Source organism: Schistosoma haematobium, assembly GCF_000699445.3.
Source record: "Schistosoma haematobium chromosome Unknown HiC_scaffold_229, whole genome shotgun sequence".
NCBI lineage: Eukaryota > Metazoa > Platyhelminthes > Trematoda > Strigeidida > Schistosomatidae > Schistosoma > Schistosoma haematobium.
The window spans coordinates 1084-22487 of record NW_026137055.1 but is presented as its reverse complement, the minus strand read 5'-3'; the positions used below and the strand labels follow the sequence as shown (position 1 = coordinate 22487).

The window sequence follows — 21404 nt, the reverse complement described above, 5'->3', positions numbered from 1 at the left end:
GTTCAGTCTCCAAATCTCGACGCCATATTCTCTTTGTTCTGTTTCTCTTGCTTTTGACTTGGGGGACTCTAAGTTTTGTTGTCCTTTGTGATGCAGCTTGGTGATTTTCGCAGTGTGTATACACTTCCATTGTTTTTCTTAATTTCCTGCTCTCTGCTACAGTTGGTTATTACTAACGGTCTCCGGCCATTATCTCTGAAGTATCTTGCGTAGACAACTGTTTATAAATACCTGTACATTTTGAAGGAAATTGCGGTATTTCTCCACGTTTCAATCTCGTGTAACAGAACTCTTGACGCTTGTGTTGCGAATTCTGACAGTTTTGTTGAGTTCCAGATATTTTTATACTGCAGGAATATCACTCTTGCTTTACCAATTTGTGCCTTCATATCCACATTATGTCTTCCTTTTTATTTAGGATACTGTCCAGGTGAGTAAAGGCTTTTACCTCTTCCAGAGCCTCTCTGTCAAGTGAAATTCGGTTGATGTTCACTGTGTTTTACTTCAGGATCCTATTTCTGCTCGTGTTAATCTTAATGCCTGTTTTTCCAAAGAGCACTGCTACACTGGCTATTTCTGTCTGCATTTGTGCCTTTGAAGTTCGAATCGTCCAGGGTGTCCACGGTATTCCGTACTTCCTCTGAGACGTGGATGTCTTCATGGCCCAACCAACGACTAAAAGAATGAGGAGGTAAGATTAGGCAGTATTGTTTGACACCAATCTTCATTTAAACGTGAGGTGCACTGTTGCAACACTTTTGCTATTCAGTATCCATAAGAGCTCTGTATGGTAACGAAATTTTTCTGAGGTACTCCGTTGTGCCAGAGATTTTACCAGCTTCTCCTTTCCACGTTATCAACTACTTTTTCATACTTAAAAGAATCCGTGTATGGTAATGAGTTCCATTCCGTTAATTGCTTATCCTATTTTTCTGTTGTGTGATTTGGTAAAACCCATATAGCTTTGTGAGAAAAGTGCCACTGTCCGTCACAGTCTTGTTGGAAGCACATAGACCTACCAGTTTCACCACGGTCATTTCTTTCCTCCACCCTGTGTCTCCTATTGCGATGGTCTAGTGCTTCATTGTGTTTCTCTAGTATGGACTAAAGCTTCATGAAACTGATCTTTATCATTTTCGTTACCAATATTAGTGAGTGCGATGTACTGTATGACACTCGTAATCGTTTTGTAGTATGAAGTTGTAGGGTGTTAATCCAATAATCACTTCCCATTCTTGTTTGTACAGCACTAGTGCAACTCCTTGTGTGTGAGAGGGGGATTTTCTTCGTGATCGGAAGATAATAACAGTCCTCCTGTTACTCCAAGTAGTGAATTTTACTTATTACTATCACAAACATGTTGTATCATCCTATTTCTGTCGACATTCCAGTGATTTTACCAATCTCACATTGTCTGAGCACTCCAAATCTTTATGTTTATTGTTGTTCTGATTGTTATAAAGGGTGTCGACCTTATGGGTTATTGGGCATCTCAGCTTTTATTACTAGGGGTCATAACTGTCCCATGTGAAAACCCTTCAACTCTCTGGGGAGAGTTGAAATGGTTTGATCATTCCACTATGGTTAGCGATTTTTAGTTAATTTATTTAGTACGACGTATGGTTGCTCATCCTTTATCCAATCTAGAGTCCGGTAGTAACCTTAAAAAGTTTTCAGTTAAGACTCTTCAAAATTATAATATTTGTGTTATTGATTCTTAAATATACGGGATTTTTCATGGAAAAATATCTACTGGTATGAATTACTATATTCAGCTAGAGTTGTCTGTCAACTTAGTCGTCAGTACGATGATGAGTGACAACTGACCCATTGTCTTATGTCTGGAGGTCGTCGCTTTCAATATACTTGTTGAGTCTGTGGTTTCACCACTAATACTTGGACTTTCGGAACTGCCATCACGACGCAAAGTAAGGACATTCAAGACCAATCCAATAAATATTAATTGGCCGTACAATAGAAAGGAAATTATTAGAGTTCGTACATAAGTGATTTCCATATGGAATTTGATTAGTTGTTTCCCATATTTGCGTTGTGACCGCACATCTTTTCCTGACTAAATCTCTGCTGTTATAGCTTCATGCCATTTATCCTCCCTCAATTTCGTACTGTTGTAACTAGCTTAGAAGTTTTAGTTTTAGAATCTAAATGAAAGAACGAAATACAATATCGGTTGGAATGATTTACGGTATGGTGCTATTCGTATAATGGTGAAAGGAATGGTTAGTCCTAATCCTGATATAGTCCTGAAACCTTCCCCAGTTTGGGTATATTGTAGGAATGTTGCCATCGCTTTGTAAATCCTCTCCCTTTACATCCGCATCTGATCCTCCATGTTCGTCGAGCATGCTGTCCAGGTACGTGAACGTTTCCAGCTATAGGAAGGTCTCTGTGTATGTTGCATCGATATCTGGTACGCCCACTGGGCTGATATATCCAAGAGTTCTCCAAAAAGTCCTACCCAAGAGTTTCTCTGTTGTTGAATCTCAGCGTGTGACTAGCCTTCCTTACTCTCGATCAGTCTATCTGGTTTCCTATACTTCCCTGCTAGTTTCTTCGTCGTGTTATGTAGTTCTCTAATATTTTCTCTTCACACCTTTTCCTCTGTATCCCACATATTTCTGCTTGTCAGCTCTAATATTCTTCCTCAATTGCCTACAAATTCCCTAATACGGCATGAGTGGAGAAATTCAGCGGATACGGAGGATCCACGAAATTTGAAACAAGAATCCGCCTCGTGTAGTCGTTTTTCTATCATCCCTTTGGATTTTATTGACGTCTTTTACATTTCCTGACAGTTCTCCAAACTAACAATAATTTTCCATCCGACGTTCAATATCTGGTTCCCATTCCCTGTTAACTTGATAGGTATCCCTTCACCGTACCTGGAAGCTGAAAGTGACCGTACAATGCTCGTTAGTAGGTTTATTTGTCTTTCTGGGTGGCAACATACTGTTAAAGACTGTCCGACCTTCGCTTCCAAACATACACTCATCTGGGGACTTTCCCTTGGTCACTGCCTGGTGGGATGTAACTCTGTAAGATATTGAGAAGTTACTGGTCACATATGCTGGACCTCCTCCTCTAATTTGATCCCTTTTCGTTGTGTCCACGAACCTTTCTTGTTCATTCGACTGATGATGGTACGCAGAAGATCGTAGATGCGTAATGCCATTTTCATAGCAGAACCGTTTAAAGGCGGATCACATGAACTAAGATCTCCGGCGCCCGAAAACAATCTTGACAATTTTCTTGTTGTGTCCGTCGTCATGTTCGCACACTTCCAGCCACTTCGTGAAGGTATCTTAAACAACCAATTAGTTTCTGTCTTGTATTGGACCAGCGAATTAAGCATGTATTCTTTGTCAAAGCCTGTCTAAATTCGGTCTTGTTTGGGGTCCTGCTTCAGTTGGATTCTTTGCAGATTCTAGACAGGACCAACTGCTGCGACACTTTTGTTCTATTTCACAGTTCATTGACGGTCATTATGTGTAGCCCCGAGCCAGCGACTTCATTTTACTTACTACTGGGTGCCCGGTATGTAAATGTTTTTGGTACTGATGCCCAGAAATTCTGGTGATAACGATCCGGTGGCCAAACATGATGCACGGAACTACATTTGTCAAGGAGTCTCTCCGACAAAAGTATTGTGCAATCTCTCCATGGAGTTGAGGTGAAAACCACTTGCTGAGTATACGAACGCTCTTCAACGTATCGTCCTTTTCGCTAGTTTCTTTAATGGTCTCGTATGTGACTGGCTGTCCTGAATTTTAGTCTGTCAACACTGCGAGCTTTGGTCACAGTTTCTACGGCAGCTACAAACAGCTCTTCTTGTTTTGTCTGGAAACCAGTTAATCTTGAGTGGGCATCTGCCTGTCCGAAGTCAGTCGTCGGTTGACAATTTATCTTGAAATCTCCGTCCAGTAATGTGGTTACCCATCGTTGTAGATGGTTTTCCACACAAACAGGGACACTTTTTGGGCCCCAAAACTGTCAGTATCGGTTTACAGTCTGTTAGTAACGTAAGCTATCTGCCGAATAGCATCTTGCGGAGATTTTTCACAGCGTAGATAATGACTTTAGTTCCTTTCGATCGCATTCAACAAACCGAACATGTTGCCCGAAATGCATCAGATGTAGTGAGGCTAACAGGAGAGATCATGTGAGATGTGCAATTCAAAGAATATAAGTTACATAACATCTGATTTCCTCATGCAAATAAAGTACTACTGTATATTGAAATAAAAATGCATATAATGTCATCATCTATAAGAGAAAAGAATATAAATTCGAATAAAGCTTTACGCTCCATTCAAATTTATTGATGGGAAAAATTGTACAAAACAAAATTAAGTCACGTAGATATCATGCTAAAGTATTATTAAATATGTTGAGAGATATAACATGTACAGAACTAAATTTAAATATCTAAATCATCATTATTATCTTCAACACTCGAATGGCTCCGTTTTTGTCTTTCACTTTCTGTTGGAGTATTCATACTACGAACTTCCAGTAGAATTGGCGGAGTAGATTTCTATAATATAAAAGGAAAACAAAGATAGATGTTTACTACGTCTTAACGATTTATCTGTAGAACTGAACAAAACATTGCTAAAACAGGGCAGTAATGAATATAAAATAAAAAGTCTGAAATCAATGTTAGATCGTCGGTTGCATTGGTGTTAGAACGAGATTTCGAGACCAAGTTCTGAGTGTGATTTCTTTGTTAGATCTGTACAGCTTTCATAACTGCTTAATTTAATGATCTTTACAATCATGCGCTAACAATCACGCGAGTCATTGAGATTATGAATTGTGTAAGTACATGGTTGTTAGATCTTTCTGCAATTAACTGCGTTATCACGACAAACAGTACAAACATTTGAAAAGAAAGCATGAAATCAAGGGAAAGTATTTGATGAACATGCATGAAAGTTAACGATGACATCAGGCTTATATATAATGCATAATTCAGAAAATCGTGCTTCTGATTTACGTCACGATAGAAAATCACCATAAAGGAAAAAATATTCACGTTCATAATCCTAGCAACTGGAAGTTAATCACAATACATATAGTCATGAAATTATTCGACTAACAATCAAGAACCGGATATAGGCTAGAACGACAGTTCATTAACACAATAAAAACCAGTCAACAGGTAGAATCGAACAGAAACAAAAGCAAAAACTAGTTCTATACATAAGATATCTTATATTAAGTATGGTCAAACATGTCTATAATCATTCATCAGCCGGTCAAGATGAACTAAGATTGGTCAACATTGAAATATAACTCACAATGTAAAACCGGTTCAGTTATATACACACCTATGTAAGCACTTCATACTCCAACCTCTTCCAGGTTGTCAGATTCACTAGAATAATTTCTGAACTCTTATAACGCTCCGTTTCTCTTTCTACTTGAATGGAACGTTAATTTACCTTAGACGAATATCTACACTAGATAGCCTTCTAGTGTCTGTTTTACAAGACTTCAATACAATTCAGATCAATAACATGTGACTAGCCCGACGAGAAAGTAAGTAAATTCCCAATCCAAAAACCAACAACAAAAATAATAATATATTTAGGAAAATATATAACTTATTCAGTACCTAAAAGGTCGTCTACTAGTCAGACTGAGCAAGCAACCAATCCTTATTTTCTTCGCCCACACATAAAACTCACTTAAAATACACACCCGAGGTCAATTTGAGTCAGAAAAATGTCTCGGACACCCCTCTAGAATACTGTCAAACACCAACAGGATTAAACAAATTAAACGATTTAAACTCTACCTTGGTAGCTGAAGGGAGAATTGTGACGACTCATAGTGAAAGACGAGATTTTCGGAAGTCACAAGGATGATACCTCTTCTAACAACCAGAGCAACAATTATTATGGGTACATGGAATGTTCGGACAATGTGGAAGGCCAGGAGGACCAACCAAATAGCTGAGGAAATGTGGAGATACAACTTGGCAGTACTCGAAATAAGTGAAGTCTGTTAGACACTAGGTGGACAGAAAAGGATAGATTAAGGAGAGATGCTACTGTCCTCTGGTCACGAAGAAGAAAATGCCCCAAACACTCAAGGAGTTGCAGTGATGCTGTCCAAAGAAACAAGTAGGGCACTTAAAGGATGGGAATCTCATAGACTCAAGATCATCAAAGCATCCTTCGAAAAAAAGCAGGAGGGAATTACAATAAATGCTAATCCAGAGACATGCGTACACTAGTGATGGTAAACAAGATGATCAGCTTTATGAAAGGCTGTAGTTTATCGTACAGAAGTGGACAGGAAAGGACTAGGCCATCCTGATCGGAGATTTAAATGCCAAACACGGAATGGACAACACCGGGTATGAAGATATCATGGGACGGCATGGATTGGGAGATTTGCAAACCTACATGCATTCAACAAATTGGTTATGGGTGGCACAATATTCCCACACAAACGCATAAACAAAGTTACATGGATATCACCGGATCACAACACGGAGGACCAGATAGGTCATAGTTGCATCACTAAAGAATTCACAAATTCAATGGAAGACGTGAGATCCAGGAGAGGAGCTGACATAGCCTCAGATCACCATCTGGTAGTTTCCAAAGATGAAATTGAAGCCAAAGAAACACTGGACAGCTGGGGAAGCGGCAGTATAAAGGTTCAATACAGCCCTCTACGAGATACTAGCAAATTCAACGAATTCAAGATAACTCTGAACAATAGGTCCAAAGCCTGACAGGATCTACTCAAAGAAGAAACTTCTATAGAGGACAACTGGAGGGGGATCAAAGAATCACTAACTTCAAAGTCTCAGGGGGTTCTGGACCGCAACAAGCATCATCATAGGGAATGGATCTCTATCGAAACCCTAGGCAAGATTCAAGAAAGGAAGAACAAGAAAAAACAGCAATCAACAACAACCGAACAAGAGCAAAGAAAGCCAAAGCACGAGCTGAATACACAGAAGCAATTAGGATGCCCGGTCATCAGACAAATCAATAGTAGAAAAGCATCAGGACCTGATAACACAAAAGGTAAAGCATTGAATTCAGACGTAGAAGAGATTGAAAAATGCTCCATATCTCAGGAGAAGCGCGGAATGCAATGGACAACTTGCATGCAACTAGACGGTTTGGACCTCGCAAATGACATAGCTTTCCTATCTCATACACACCAACAAATGCAGATGAAGACAACCAGTGTAGCAGAAGCCTCTGCATCAGTAGGCCTTAACATACACAAATGAAAAAGCAAGATCCTCAAATACAACACGCAGAACACTAACCCAATCACACTTGATGGAGAAACTCTGGAAGAGTTGGAAACGTTCACGTAGCGGTTCAGATGCAGACGTAAAGGCGAGGATCGGCAAAGCAAGGACAGCATTCCTACAGTTGAATAACATATGGAACTCAAAACAACTGTCAACCAATATGAAAGTGAGAATCTTCAATACGAACGTCAAGACAGTTCTACTGTACGGAGCTGAAACTTGGAGAATTACTACAAACATCATCAAAACGGTACAAGTATTTATGAACAATTGTCTACGTAAGATACTGAATATCCGTTGACCGAAAACCATCAGTAACAACCTACTGTGAGAGAGAACAAACCAGGTTCCGTCTGAAGAGGAAATCAGGAAAAGACAGATGGAGTTGATAGGACATACATTACGGAAATCACCAAACTGCATCACGAGCCAAGCCCTAACTTGAAATCCTCAAGGTAAACGTGAAAGTGGAATGCCGGAGAACACACTACGACTGGAATTGGAATCAGACATGAAAAGGGTGAATAGGAAGTGGAAAGAACTGGAAAAGATTGCCCAGGACAGAGTTGGATGGAGAGTGGTGGTGGGCAGCTTATGCTCCTCCGTGAGTGGTAAGAGGTGCAAGTATGTAGTCTGGAATAATTATGTAGAAATCGACTTACCACAGTATCACTGGATTTTCTAGACGATAATGAATTGAGTGATGAAGATGCAAGTGTCAGTGTAGGCGGATCTCTACAGGTATACAATGAATTATCTGTTTCGATTGACCAAGATGGCTAAAATTTAAAAACATTAAAAATGGTTAAGTAAGCATGTATGAAACCTGTCTTTTAATGAAATAGGTAGGGGAGTTGGAAAATCTTGATTCCAAATCAATGGTGTACATGGGCTCCAGTATCCTGAAGGAACAAATGGCGTATGGATCTATCGTTGGTCACCAGCTACCATGGAACTGAATCTCCCAATGTTTTCCACTGCCTTATGGATTAGACCTTTATGTCAAAGGCTTGCAGTGTGGCTCCCTAAGAAAACCATCTGATGAGGTTTAGGTCCGGGAAGTATTGAATGATTTATGTGGCACATATTTGTTTGGTGTCTCCTTGTATCATTGTTTATGTATTTAAATAACTTTATTAATTAATCCACCCCAGTAATACTGATCTATTATCTGGAGTGGTTTTCACATTGTTTACTCTATTGTTACTGTCGTTTTCCCTTATCTTTTAACTTTTCTAGTTAACCTTTCATTTTTTCAGATATAAGTGTTCTTAACAAGTATATATGTGATCAGATTTTTTGAAATGTATTGTGGAAATATATCACGTAATTTTGATAACCTTCTGTCATTGCATTATCCAAATGAATAATTTAAAAAAAGCATTGTTCTTGATGAATTTAATGTCTAGTTACAAAATAGTACGATATGAATGGAATCAAATATACTTACTGAAGTGCATCTAAATATTATCAGCAAAGGACGTCAATAAATCGTGAATATTTATTTCTAAAATACTTCAGTTATCTAAAGACCGCCCAAAGTACATAGAGAAAGAAAATATAATTAAATGAACAGTTGTTTACAGCAACGTCATCATCAGGCTAAAGCTCAATAGTTTTAAATCAGTAATTATTGTATTATTATCGTCAAAATAAGGCATAAACAATTGAATTAATGTTTTGTGTCAAAATAATGAAATTTTGCACTTGTTACAGTTTAATTACGTTTAGAAAAATATGTCATTCTAAATGAGGAGGATCATTGAATCATATGATTTATTTTATTATACCAAATGTAACTCGAAACCTTACGACGAATGTTCTCACCTTTTTGAATGACTTTTTCTAATTCATAAATGAAACTGTTTAACCTAATCAATTTGTAATAGATTCACTTGTTTATGACTTATTTTGGCAATTGTAATACAATAATTAAAGCCTTATAACTGTATATCCTGAACCTGATGATGATATTGTTGAAAACAATTGATCACTGTAAAATGTTTCCTTAAAAAGAAAATAACAACATAGAATATCCAGATTGTATTTGTGAAGTCAAGAAATTAAATAAAAGTGTAGAGTATGAATATGTAACTTTAAATCTCAGTCGTTAAGTTATCTTTCGTTTTATTGTATGTAAATATAAGTTATTCTGTTAGATAACCTTATAAAACTAGAATGCATACGTAGGTCACAACATTTTAATCATAGGTTTCAGCCGGCCACACACAATGTGGAACCTGATACACATGCATCAGTTCACGTTGTCATATCATGCCTACACAGTAAAATGAAATTATTTCAAATATCCTAGAGCAGTAGGAGTAGGAGTATCAGAAGTAGTAGAAGACTAATAACAGAAAGAAGGTATAAGGAGGTTTTGGGACTCGATCTTTAGAGGAAGACAAAGAATGAATACATCTGTTTCATTTCCACTATTCTGAGCCATATGGCCCAGAGTCTCTAACCATTGGCTACGATAGTCGCCAGGACTCCATACCAGGTAGTCTAAGTCCACTAGTATGGCTGTCCGATTCTCAATTGCCTAATAGACTGGCAACACATCTTGATTTGGTAGCCCCAGCTATCTTCCATCCTACTCTTACACCAGATAATATAACCCGTTGAGTTAGGCAGTGGTAATACTTGCGTATAGTGAGATCACCAAACGAGCAGTGCTGAAGTTAATCGCTGAGTTCTAAGCAAAGATGGCATCTCTAGCCAACGCATATATGAGCAAAGTTCTGTACTTAGCCGACGATCGGTCGAATATAGTTTTTGAACAAAAATACTGACTTCGAACGTCTTGTAACAAAGACAAAATGTTGGTATATTGAAGGTTCATCAAGACCACTTTGTTTACATTTCAGTCGTAAATGAATATTAAATTTAAGGGCAAACGTATAAATGAAGTAATGAGGCAGAAATATATTTGTAAGATTTAACATATATCCAATTAGTTATGTTGTATACAGAAAATAAGAACAACGAACTCTGGATTATTTGCAAATTTTCCTATGATATCAGAATAAGATTTAAAACTAGAAAACAACACGATGTGATATGGTAAAATAATAACTTTAAAATACTCACAGGTGTTTTCGAATTAGAACAATAGGGGGTTGAGGAGAAATCAGGTTCTGATACATTTGTTTGCAGCTGTTCAGACCATTGATTGTATAGCTCCATAGCTATGAAATTTCGAATAGTATTACTTGATCGAGTCATGACGGTATGAGCAAGTATACTTAACAATCTATGAATAAACTGTAACTTGGATTTAATTAACTCATTATTTAATTCATTAATGATAGGATCCAATAATTCATGAACCAGTTCCTTCAAATCGGAGGGTGAAGTATTATTTCTGTATTTTAAAAGAAACATGATGGGAACAGTTCATAAACTACAAGCTGCAAAATATCTTTAAAAAAGCGTGAGATATAAGTCTTTATTATTACAGCTATTGAAAATTGACAGTGATTCAAATAGTCAGTAACAAAGTAGTATTTAAACATATAAAAAACAAGTTCACTTGGTATTGTTTGGCTTGTATCTTCCCATTGAGGTTCAAGACTGCAATTGATCAGTCTGTTATTGGCATATGTGCATACTGTGCGTATGCCTCGATATTGCATTAATTCACAAGCTTTTTGTAAGCAATGCCAAGAGAGTTTAAATTCACCCCATTGCACAAGCAAGTGGCTATCAGGACTCAGTAGCTGAGCGGATAACGCGATGGCGTTTGAAGTGAATGGTACTGGGTTCGAGTGCCCGAGTGAACATCAACTCTGAGATGCAGGTACATCCAGCTGACGAGTCCCAAATAGGACGAAATGCGCGTCCTGGATTCCGCTGCTAGCCACTATCCATCACTGTTTATATAAAAAACAAGATATAAATTTCACCAAAGAGGGGGCAAAGCTAGCTGGATTAACCCACGTTCCGACAAATGTTGACCACCTCATTTACTAAAAAGCGTTGTACGGATATTACGTCTCACAGCTCAGTAGTTATGTTGGTAGTGTTCTGATGTTTGAAATAAGAATTTCTAAGTTTGAGGCAAACAGTAATGACAAGGATATTCAGAAGTCCCAAATGGGAACAACCGTGTAATCTTCAAACTAGTTAAACCTTTTGGAATAATTCATGTGAGAGGTAAAATGTGTTATCTTACCTCTTGATAATTCATACGTATCTTCACATAATTAAACTACATATCTTTTCGCGTTAAAATGAGTATGTATGATTATATGTATTTACCTGCATTCATATTTATTTCGCCTATATAAACTGTTTATATACACACTGAACTGATGACAACTCATTCACACATATATGTACGTATTTGCTCGATATATTATATTCATAAGTTCATTCTTTCGCTTCGCTGTTTGTTGTACCGCTTAATTTGTACGTTCGAAATAAACAACTTTGTTTCAACCACTGAGCGTCATATATCGTTGGTAATTGTTGTAATAACAGTAATCAGTCAAGCTGTTAAATGAAGAACCCATTATGTAATTATTATTTTGAATATCATAGGTTGTAAGCAGCTGACTAGAACCAACAAAATAAAATGAATTCATGCTATTCTGGTAGAATCTTTGTTCTTGCTCTTTTCAAAACAAGAATAGTATAAACATCCTGCTAGCCACTAAACACATACATGTTATTGGAGTTCTTAAAAAGAAAAACAGGGGAATTTGCGCCCTTATTTTTTTATTCACCACAACAAAATCATTTATGATGATAAAAAATAACCATACAATAAGTCTATACGTCACTTTGACGCTTATCAGTTCAAAGAATAAATGACAACAAGATATTACATAATAATTCTCACAAACTTCCCTTGAGGAGTCTAATAGATGCACAAAATATAGTTGTACAAAATAAGGATGATAAAGTTGCTATTTTCTATGTTATTATTAAATCATCAGTTTGACCCATTAAAGAAATTTGTAGTATAAGGATATGGTACTAGCCTGCTAAAACAACAGTAGCGTTTGTAAAAAATTAATGAAAGTAAAGTAATAACCATCCTCAGCTAATCTGATCAAAATAAATGGAATTAGACAGTAGCTAATTGACCACCGATTATAAGTCCATTATTAAACCAACGTTAAACTAACAATGTACTAAAAGCAAATAATTTTGGGTATTTAGTACAAGAAGTTATGACAAGGAAAATAATATAAATGTAACCCAAAAACATACTTGAAGCGAGGAGAAAGTACCATAGATTCATCGTTTGACATCCATGCGCTTATAATCCGCTCACCATTAGATAACAATTGGTTAGCCCAAGAATACCAATTAGTATTATGACATTCGTTATCGAAAGCTGCTTCCTTTTGCGATGTATTTAAACCTTGAAATGAGCTATCAATTGAGTCAGACAGAGGTAGAACAATGAGTTGACTCCCTTGTCGACTAAGTCGAAGTCGAAGACTGTGGTTTTTAGAACCTGATGAAATAGATGAGTTGTTTAACTGAACAGATTCATTATTTGAATGAATAGGAGTGCTTGAACCCACAACAGGAGTGTTTAACTGATCCGTATTGCTTTAAAGCAAAACAAGAAAGAAGATCATTAATTCAACATAGAATATATATATTCCCAACGATAAGTACATACATAAACGGCTTTCACTAGAAGCTCTGGATGATGTGGTTTAAAATCGATTGCAAATGCATTAATTTCTTATATTCCTCTAAGTTTTAAATTTCGATACTATTTCAAACACTTTATTCCATTCCCTCTTTCTAAACAATATATAGTGTTTTTTATAATCAATGTTACTACATTTATCTCGACACCTTAATTATCCATCTTGTTGACTTCACCTCACTGTGATGATTTTGTGCAGCGACTTGAATTGATCCACATATGTCCCAGATCTTATGTTTATGACGACTGATTCCTTGTGACATATGGATTTATGAAGTCAAGCTACTAACGTTTAGTGTCAGTACAACAGTTGGTATCCATCATAAAATGGTACCTCTGAAGTGTGATTGTGATGCTGTTCTCTGTGTTGCATTTGAGGATCTTGCTTTTTCATTTGTGTATGTTGAGGCCTACCGATGCGGCGGCTTCTGCTACACTGGTTGTCTTCATCTGCATTTGTTGGTGTGTATGAGATAGGAAAGCTATGTCATTTGCGAGGTCCAAACCGTCTAGTTGCATGCAAGTTGTCCATTGTATTCCGTGTTACCTCTCCGATGTCGAGGTTTTCATAAACCAGTCGACTACGAAAAGAAAGAGGAAGGGTGAGAGTAAGCAGCCTTGCCTAACTCCAGTCCTTACTTGGACTGTATTTGACAGCTGTCCTCCATGCACGACTCTGCAATGTAGTCCGTCGTATGTTGACAATCTTCTCAGGTACATCATCATAGTGTCGAAAACGTTCCCATAATGTTCTCCTGCAAGCACTGTCAAATGCTTTCCTCATAATCAATGAAGTTGATGTATAGTGGTAAGTTCCACCCAACTGATTTTTTCAACGATGATCCGTAGTGTCATGTTTTGGTCTGTGCATGACCGATCCTTACGGAATCCAGCTTATTGATCTCGAAGCTGGACGTCTACAAAATCTTTCATGTGGTTCAGCAACGCACTGTTGGAAACGTTTCTTTGTACTGACAGTAGTGTGATTCCTCGGTAGTTCTCGCATTTGCTCAGATCTCCTTTCTTTGGTATCTTGATGAGGCAGAGTTGGTGTGTTTTTAGCAAGATTGTTTTCTGCAGGATGTGGTTGCCGACACCATGCCCAATGGTCTGCCTTTACCTGGGCTTGGGACAGGTAATAACTCTGGAAGAGCTACAGGCGTTGTCATTTAAGTACATGTATAGAAATGATTTATTTAGTGAACAAGGAACATCATAAGAATACACCTAAGTTGTAGAGATGCGAAAAGGAAATTAATCAAGTACGTTAAGTATAGGAAGAAAATGCACAGACGGTAAAGTAATAGACAAGATATGTACTAAGACTAGGAAAGTAAATAACTTCATTAAATTTATATATCAACTTGAACTATTAGAGAGGAAAAAAGTAAACGCGAGTGATTGAAAACAATTAATTATTCGAAATCTGATTTAAAATTTTAGAAAATATTAAAGTACACAGACCCTAAACTTACCACTCGCTGATCATATTTTCACGCGCATTTCGATCCAATTTCTCATTAGTTTTAACCTTCATATCACATTTTTCATCTGAAGTAATAATCTGGGGACTCTTATTACTTTCTGTTTTGATAAGAAAAGGTAAAATTGAGTAAGCAGGAGCCTTTTTCGAAGTTGACTTGCTAAATTCTTTTCGTTTTGATGTAAAATTTGAAGAAAGACCAAGTTTTTTATCTAGGCCATTCTCGAGGTTAGATGTGGATGGTCCAACGTTGGGAGATTCTGTGACACGAGGAATGTTGACAACTTCATGAGCCACTTTACTGTCTACATCCATAAAATCTTTCGACTCCAAGATGGTTATATTCTCCACTGGAATCTGAATATTAACAGGCGACTCAGGGGAACAATGAAGGTCAGTAATAGTTCGTACTTCTGTTTCATTTTCAGAATCACCATTGGTTTCGTCTAACTTACTACCAGAAAGTAAACTCTCGTTTGAAATAGCAAAAACTTTGCCTACAGGTGACTTCTGATTCAAATTATCAAGTTTCAGTTCTACCTCGGTTACAATTCCAGGCACATTAGTTGTATTTACAAATGTAGGAGGACTAGAACAAATAGAATTTTTTTCTTCAACCTGATAGTCTGTCTCACCTACAGCTTCTGTAGACAAAGAAGAAACGGCATCTGATGATAAAGTGAACTTTTCACTTTCAGAATTATAACCATCAATCCCATCTTCATCAGGTATTATTGTGGCAGGTCTATCGTTGTCTAAAGTAGAGTTGGTTGCATTATCATCGTTGGGAATAGTTTTCTCTGATTTTTCATCATCCCGAATTAAAAAATCCTCTACATCAGACATACACATTGCAACAGTTGATGGCGTTGATGAAGGTGAATCAGTTTGTTTATCTGTTGACGATTCGTCAAACGTAGAATCTTCATCTTCTTGTTCCGTTTCACTGTCGGAAAGTTCTTGTTTCTCAGATTCAGACTTTTTGTAGATACTACTATGGCTTTTCTGGTGAGATAGTCTACAATCCAATGGCTGTGATTTTCGAGTGATATCTAAGATATAGAATATAATCGCAAAATAAATAGACGGTAGATGTACTATATATATATATATATATATATATATATATATATATATATATATATATATATATATATATATATATATATATATATTCCTTACGACTCTCTAGTTAGGGTCCTAGAGATCATGAAACTCATTGGCTTGCGATATTTTCAGACATGGATAAGAATGGAAGACAGTGTTGACACTGATGATTTTATATGCAATGCTTCTTAAAAGTAAGATAGTTAAATGTGGCAAAACTATATCATGATTGCATTTCTAACTAAACTACCTACTTTTATCAAACACAATTCCTGTTCCTTTATTTACTGATTGGATGACTGTTTCCTTTACTATTTCTTTCCAAAATTGTCATCCCAGTGTTTATTCAGAGCATTTTTTGGTTGTAATTTAAACAAATAAATAAAATTCTCTCCCAAATTTACAAACACTTATTAGCTAAAGCAATTAGTCCCTTTGATAAATTTTGATAATGTAGTAAGAAGACATCAGTATACGTGGGTTGGTTGAACGTGTATTTTAAAGCAATGGCAATTAATTGATATATATATTATTTCTGGCCATGTGATTTACAGTATTGCTGATTAACATGATTTTAAGCCAACAATATTTTAATTTCCTTTAATCATTGCTGAAATCGGGCTCACTGACCTAATGACATTCTTTAGTAGTACATCTTGTCTGAAGGTCATGAAAAACTAAAACAAAATTTTGTCAAGAGGACTATGAAATACAATAAATATAACATTGTCTATTCGCTTTTTAATGGTCAGTAAGTGTGTAGCATCCAGCATTTTAGGCCATCTTTCTGTTCGTTTAGTGAATGGTACGTTTCGAAATGTAATTTTTCTTAGAGATTTCATTCCAACACCTAATTTCCACTAGATTTGTTGCTTTTTTTTTACTGGTACATTAGGATGTGCCACACTGACATGTTCATGTTCTTAGCAAACAAATACGGTTAATATCATATGTTCAAAATCAAATTTCTCGTGAAAATTACACTCATATATGCAGCACTCACCTACCAATTGAACAGAAAAGTATCTAAAAATCCTGGGTACCACACATATTTTGAGTATTAAGAAGACTATGGATAACCTCATACCATATTTAAAGAATATAAGAATTTTTTTGAAATTTGACTACGGAATATCTAGGTATGAAAACGAAAGCTGAATAGCCAGAGGTTATTGCAAGCATAAACATTAAATATTGTTTTAATATGAGTTTAAATGATTAATAAACAATTATAATAAATTTCTTGTGATTGCATCAATTAAACACATAAGCAAAAAGCTTACCTTGATTTACATGATCTTCTTTAGAAGTGGAAGAGGCTGTAGTAACATAATCATACTTATTATTGCGTGAAATTTTTTAGGCCATTGTTTCGATATATTGTCTTGCTTACTGGATTTATTAATTCGAGCGGGTTGACTCGTAACAGATGATAATTTGTGTTTGCTCGTCTTCGATAAATATCTTTGTTTAGCTGCTTCAGCGGCACGAGATACAGCTGTTGTGTGGCCGATTTCATGTGAACTAGATTTACAACTTGAAGCTTTATTCGTCGAATTTCTGAACTGTGTAGCAGGCTTTAGAGCTGGAGAGGATGCCTCTGCCAATAAAGTTGATAAACGGGAAAAATTAAGCGAACCTACACCAGACGGACGAGATCTGTTCGTGACACTCCCATATCCTCCTGTAAAATTTCGATTATTTATTGGACCAGGAGCACAATACCATGTTGAATCAGGAATATGATAAAATTCCTGGATCTCTTTCCAAAGTTCAATAAGACTTTGTTTATTATTAGCAGGATTATTTTCTGTAATTAATTTGTTGGAACACTTATTAGGTTGTTTAGTCTGTAGGCCACTGATTGCATCATTTTCGGCAAAAGTCTGTTGATGAAAAAAATCATTATTTGGAGGTGTGGTTGTTTGGACAAATTCACCGTCAATAATTCCTGATTGCATTTTAAAATCTGAGATCGGATTCATTACATTTAATAAGTTCGTCAACTGATTATCATACATTCCAGATTCCACATCGGATATGATACCTTTTAACGAACTTGAAAAAGAAGTGCATGAGATAAAAGTTAATGGATAGAAAATTTATGAAAATTCTACTCATTAGAATGAAATTTTTATCAGTTTCATATGATTACCATAAAATAGAATCTTACAAATCGCATAAACCGATATAACAAAGAAAATGAAGTGTCATCTAAGTCCAATCAATTTTCTATATAAAACTGACAAACGCTTAAGACTTAATCAATCGGTCAGTAACAACGTAGAACTTCGTACGTACGTACGTACATCAGTTCGAGTTGCCACACCACATTAGCACAGAGATGCAGTGGTCGATTCAAATCCCGTAGTGATAGATGTAATAAAATTATAAGCTGTAATCAGAAAAAATTAGGGTTTGAAGATGTTATTCAGGGAGTATAATCCAGTGAAATAAATTTGAAAAGAGAAAAAAGAAAGGGACGTGAAGAATTCAGAAGATTAGAATTTGGGAGAACACAGAGAGTGAATGCACCTGCGCCATTGCAAACGATTTTGAGCCATGTCATTAAAGGTCTCTAACCATCGGTTGCTATCATCTCGCGGTCCCCAACCAGGTAGTCTACACCTACCAACATGACTCAGTCCACTTGTCAGTGACTTCATGGACTTGTGCCATGTTTTGGTCTGGCCGCCCCTAGATTTCTTCCAATCTACTCCTATACCAATGAACATCGCACATCGAGGTAGTCGGTGGTTGGACATACGTAACACATGTCCCAGCCATCTCAATTGATGAAGTTTCACTAATTCATCAATTGATTTGCCATCCTTACCTAGTACCCGTTTCCTAACAACTGCATTACTTACTCGATGGTCCCAGGATATACGAGCAATATTTTGAAGACACCTATGATCAAATACTAGTAACCTACGAATATCCTCTACTCTTACCGGCCATGTTTCACTGCCATGAAGTAGGAAGGAACGAACTGCTGCGCAGTAAACACGTTCTTTGGTTGATAGACGGATATCTCGCCTACGCCATAAATGACGCAAGTTCGTAAAAACTAGTCGAGCCTTCTGTATCCGTGCTGAGATTTCGTCACACACCAGACCACAAGGGCTGATGAGACTTCCAATATAAGCGAAGCGATCGACACGCTCAATTACTTCACTCCCTATCATTAGTTCGGGTGTCAATGCAACCCAATCCTGAAGCAACATTTTGCATTTTCAAGGGGGAGAATTTCATCCCGAACATGCTTGTATTGTTGCTTATAGTGGTCAGAAGACTCTGCATTTCGTCAGCGTCGTCACCAAATAGAACTATTTCATCGGCATATTCTAAGTCAACAAGTGAACCTCACGGTAGAAGTTCAACCCCTGGAAATCTAGATGAGGAAAGTTTCATCTCTAAAAGCATGTCGATGACGAAGTTGAACAAGAATGGAGAGAGTGGACAACACTGACGAACACCACTTGAGGTAACCAATTCTGATGGCAGTTCGCCATAAGCTCTCACTCTACCAGTTGTGTTCGAGTAGAGAGAGCTTTTATAAGGTTAATGTACTCCTTTCAGTGACAAACACTGCCATAGAACCTCATGATCAACAGAGTCGAATGCCGCCTTAAGGTCGAGAAACACTACGATTGTGGGGCGTCTGAATGTGTGTCTGTGTTCTAGAACCTGACGTAGTGTGAATATCTGATCTATACAACCACGTCCATGTCGAAAACCAGCCTGATTTTCTCTAGTCTGTTCTTCACGAGCTTTGGTTGAGCGTCGAAGTATTATTGAAGCTGATATTTTAGACACTATATTTGTCAAACTGATTCCTCTGTGATTGTCACAAGAGGGCTTAATGGTGTAGCTCATATACTCAAGCTGGAATAATTGGAATAAGAAAAGAGGGATTCCTAATTAAATCTATGTACTGATGTCTCTCGACTAAACTGATCCACTTAAAATGTACGTGTAGCATAGCGAACGTGGTAACTATTTCGAAGAAAAATTTGAATATGTAATAAAATTTTCATGGGTAAGAACCGAAAGGAGATAAGACTGTTACACACAAAACATTAATTTGAAATGTATGAGTGGAACACAGCCCACCTGTAGTAACGCTGACCACATCGTATTCGCGATCTCAACTCTTCTGCACGTTCAGCACTCAAACGCTTCACAACGCGTTCAGCTAGACTCAACTGGCTTGATTGTGAATCACTTCCAGGCATTTTTGGCGTTTAACTAACTCAATGGAATCCAGAAGCAGAGCATATTGTTTGGCACAAGCTTTAGATGAACACCATGTAGATGGTCGACCTGGCCTAGAAAAACACATCATACGACGACTAGTGGCAGCCCAACTTCCTTGCTGGTTATCTACATCTAAAAGAGCAGTAGCAAGTGCCAAACGTTCACGTAAAGGCCATACACCTTGTCCGTACCCAGGTCCAAGAAGTCGTTCTGAAGGGACAGGAGACAGTGGATCGTTATGCATGAAATATCTGTAGAATTAATGAAAAGAATAAACAAATTACTCAAGGAGGTTTTGATGAAAAAAAATGTGAATAGAATGAGTTCGAAAACACCATCAAAAGTTACCGATGAACCTCGTAACAAAAATTAATTTATCTGAAACATTTTCTATTATAGAAGATAAAGGGTTTACTAAACCGTAGTTATAGTTTACGACAACTATATCAAATTGATGCAACGAAACGGTAGAAGAGTTTTAATGTCCAGAATAAATAAGAAAACTAACAATATGATGGGGATCTTTAAATGACTAACAATTTTCTTAAATCACATAATCCGACCATAGTTCTTTACAACTCGAGCTGAAGAAAAACCCTCAGTAAGCCACTTAAAATCAATATGATTAAAATAATCTATTGTGTCATTGTATAAAAATAAGAATTCAGCGGAAAAAAATTCTTTTCAACGAAATAAATTATTTAAGCTGTACATTAGTATTTATAGTTGTATGGCAAATAGGTCTACAGAAAGATAGAAAAGATCGCATTGAAAACTGGTTTCAGGTTTTCAATGGTGGCTTAACATCGATCAATTCATGATCTCAATCAAAATAACAGTAGTAATCACGGAAAATTGCTAGGAGGGTAATAATAACTGATTGAGGTCTAAAATTATAAAACAATGATTTTTAAAAGAGCAGGACCGAAGCACACTACAGAAGAAAACTAGGGGTACAAGGAAGGATGAGAGGTTGGAAGTATCGTTTTTGCAGGCAGAGTTAGAGCTTGAACTCATGGATTGCCAACGCCTCACCAATGTACAAGTTTTTGATTGGGCCTCGCCCTCGATCAAGTTCCTTTGATTGTATCGATTACTCTGAAGACTTCTCTGGAGTGATTTGCCCAGAGATGATCAAGTCCTCCTGTATCGAAATAGTAACTTTTGCATCCCTCCTTCATCCTTCTATTATTCTCTAACCGTCTGATTATTACGAAACTTCATCCAATGTTTGGTCTCGAACCAATGTATGATGTAATTTTTTGTCTTTCTGTAGACATAATTACAACTATAAATAAGAATGTACAGCTTAAGTAAATGATTTTGTCGAAAAGAAAATTATCACTGTGATTATCAAGAGTTCAGACTAAGAGATAGAACTAGTCCAATAAATGCAGTATCTGGCGTGAATCATATTGAGACTAGTAGTTTCTTACAAATCCAACTGTAATTCCTGTTTGTAAAATTATTTGCTTCCTCAATATATATATCGGCACTATACACCATGGCAATGAACCAAGTTAGTGGTGAATTCATTGTTCTTAATCCATAACAAAGTCGGGCTTAAAAGGATG

General features: G+C 36.9%; 1 protein-coding gene across 1 annotated transcript; it reads right to left on the bottom strand.

Annotated features, from left to right (window-relative positions):
• Positions 1-4225: 4225 nt before the first annotated feature.
• BRD8_5 (Bromodomain-containing protein 8) lies at positions 4226-20157 on the bottom strand. Its single transcript, XM_051212681.1, has 7 exons — positions 19687-20157; positions 16854-17628; positions 14456-15515; positions 12527-12874; positions 10400-10673; positions 7969-8085; positions 4226-4555 (listed from the first exon to the last, which is right to left on the bottom strand). Exons 3-7 carry the CDS (start codon positions 15313-15315, stop codon positions 4439-4441), a joined length of 1716 nt encoding a protein of 571 aa, XP_051064059.1. The 5' UTR covers positions 15316-15515; positions 16854-17628; positions 19687-20157; the 3' UTR covers positions 4226-4438.
• Between the last annotated feature and the right edge of the window lie 1247 nt (positions 20158-21404).

What these genes read in the sequence shown, in the direction of transcription:
- BRD8_5 (XM_051212681.1), bottom strand. Translation starts at nt 15,315, where the DNA reads ATGTGTATGTCTGATGTAGAGGATTTTTTAATTCGGGATGATGAAAAA. An exon ending in GAAAATATGATCAGCGAGTG is followed by an intron (nt 12,875 to 14,455) that starts GTAAGTTTAGGG and finishes TTTGCTTTAAAG; the next exon opens with CAATACGGATCAGTTAAACA. An exon ending in GTTCTAATTCGAAAACACCT is followed by an intron (nt 8,086 to 10,399) that starts GTGAGTATTTTA and finishes TTTAAATTTTAG; the next exon opens with CCATCTTGGTCAATCGAAAC.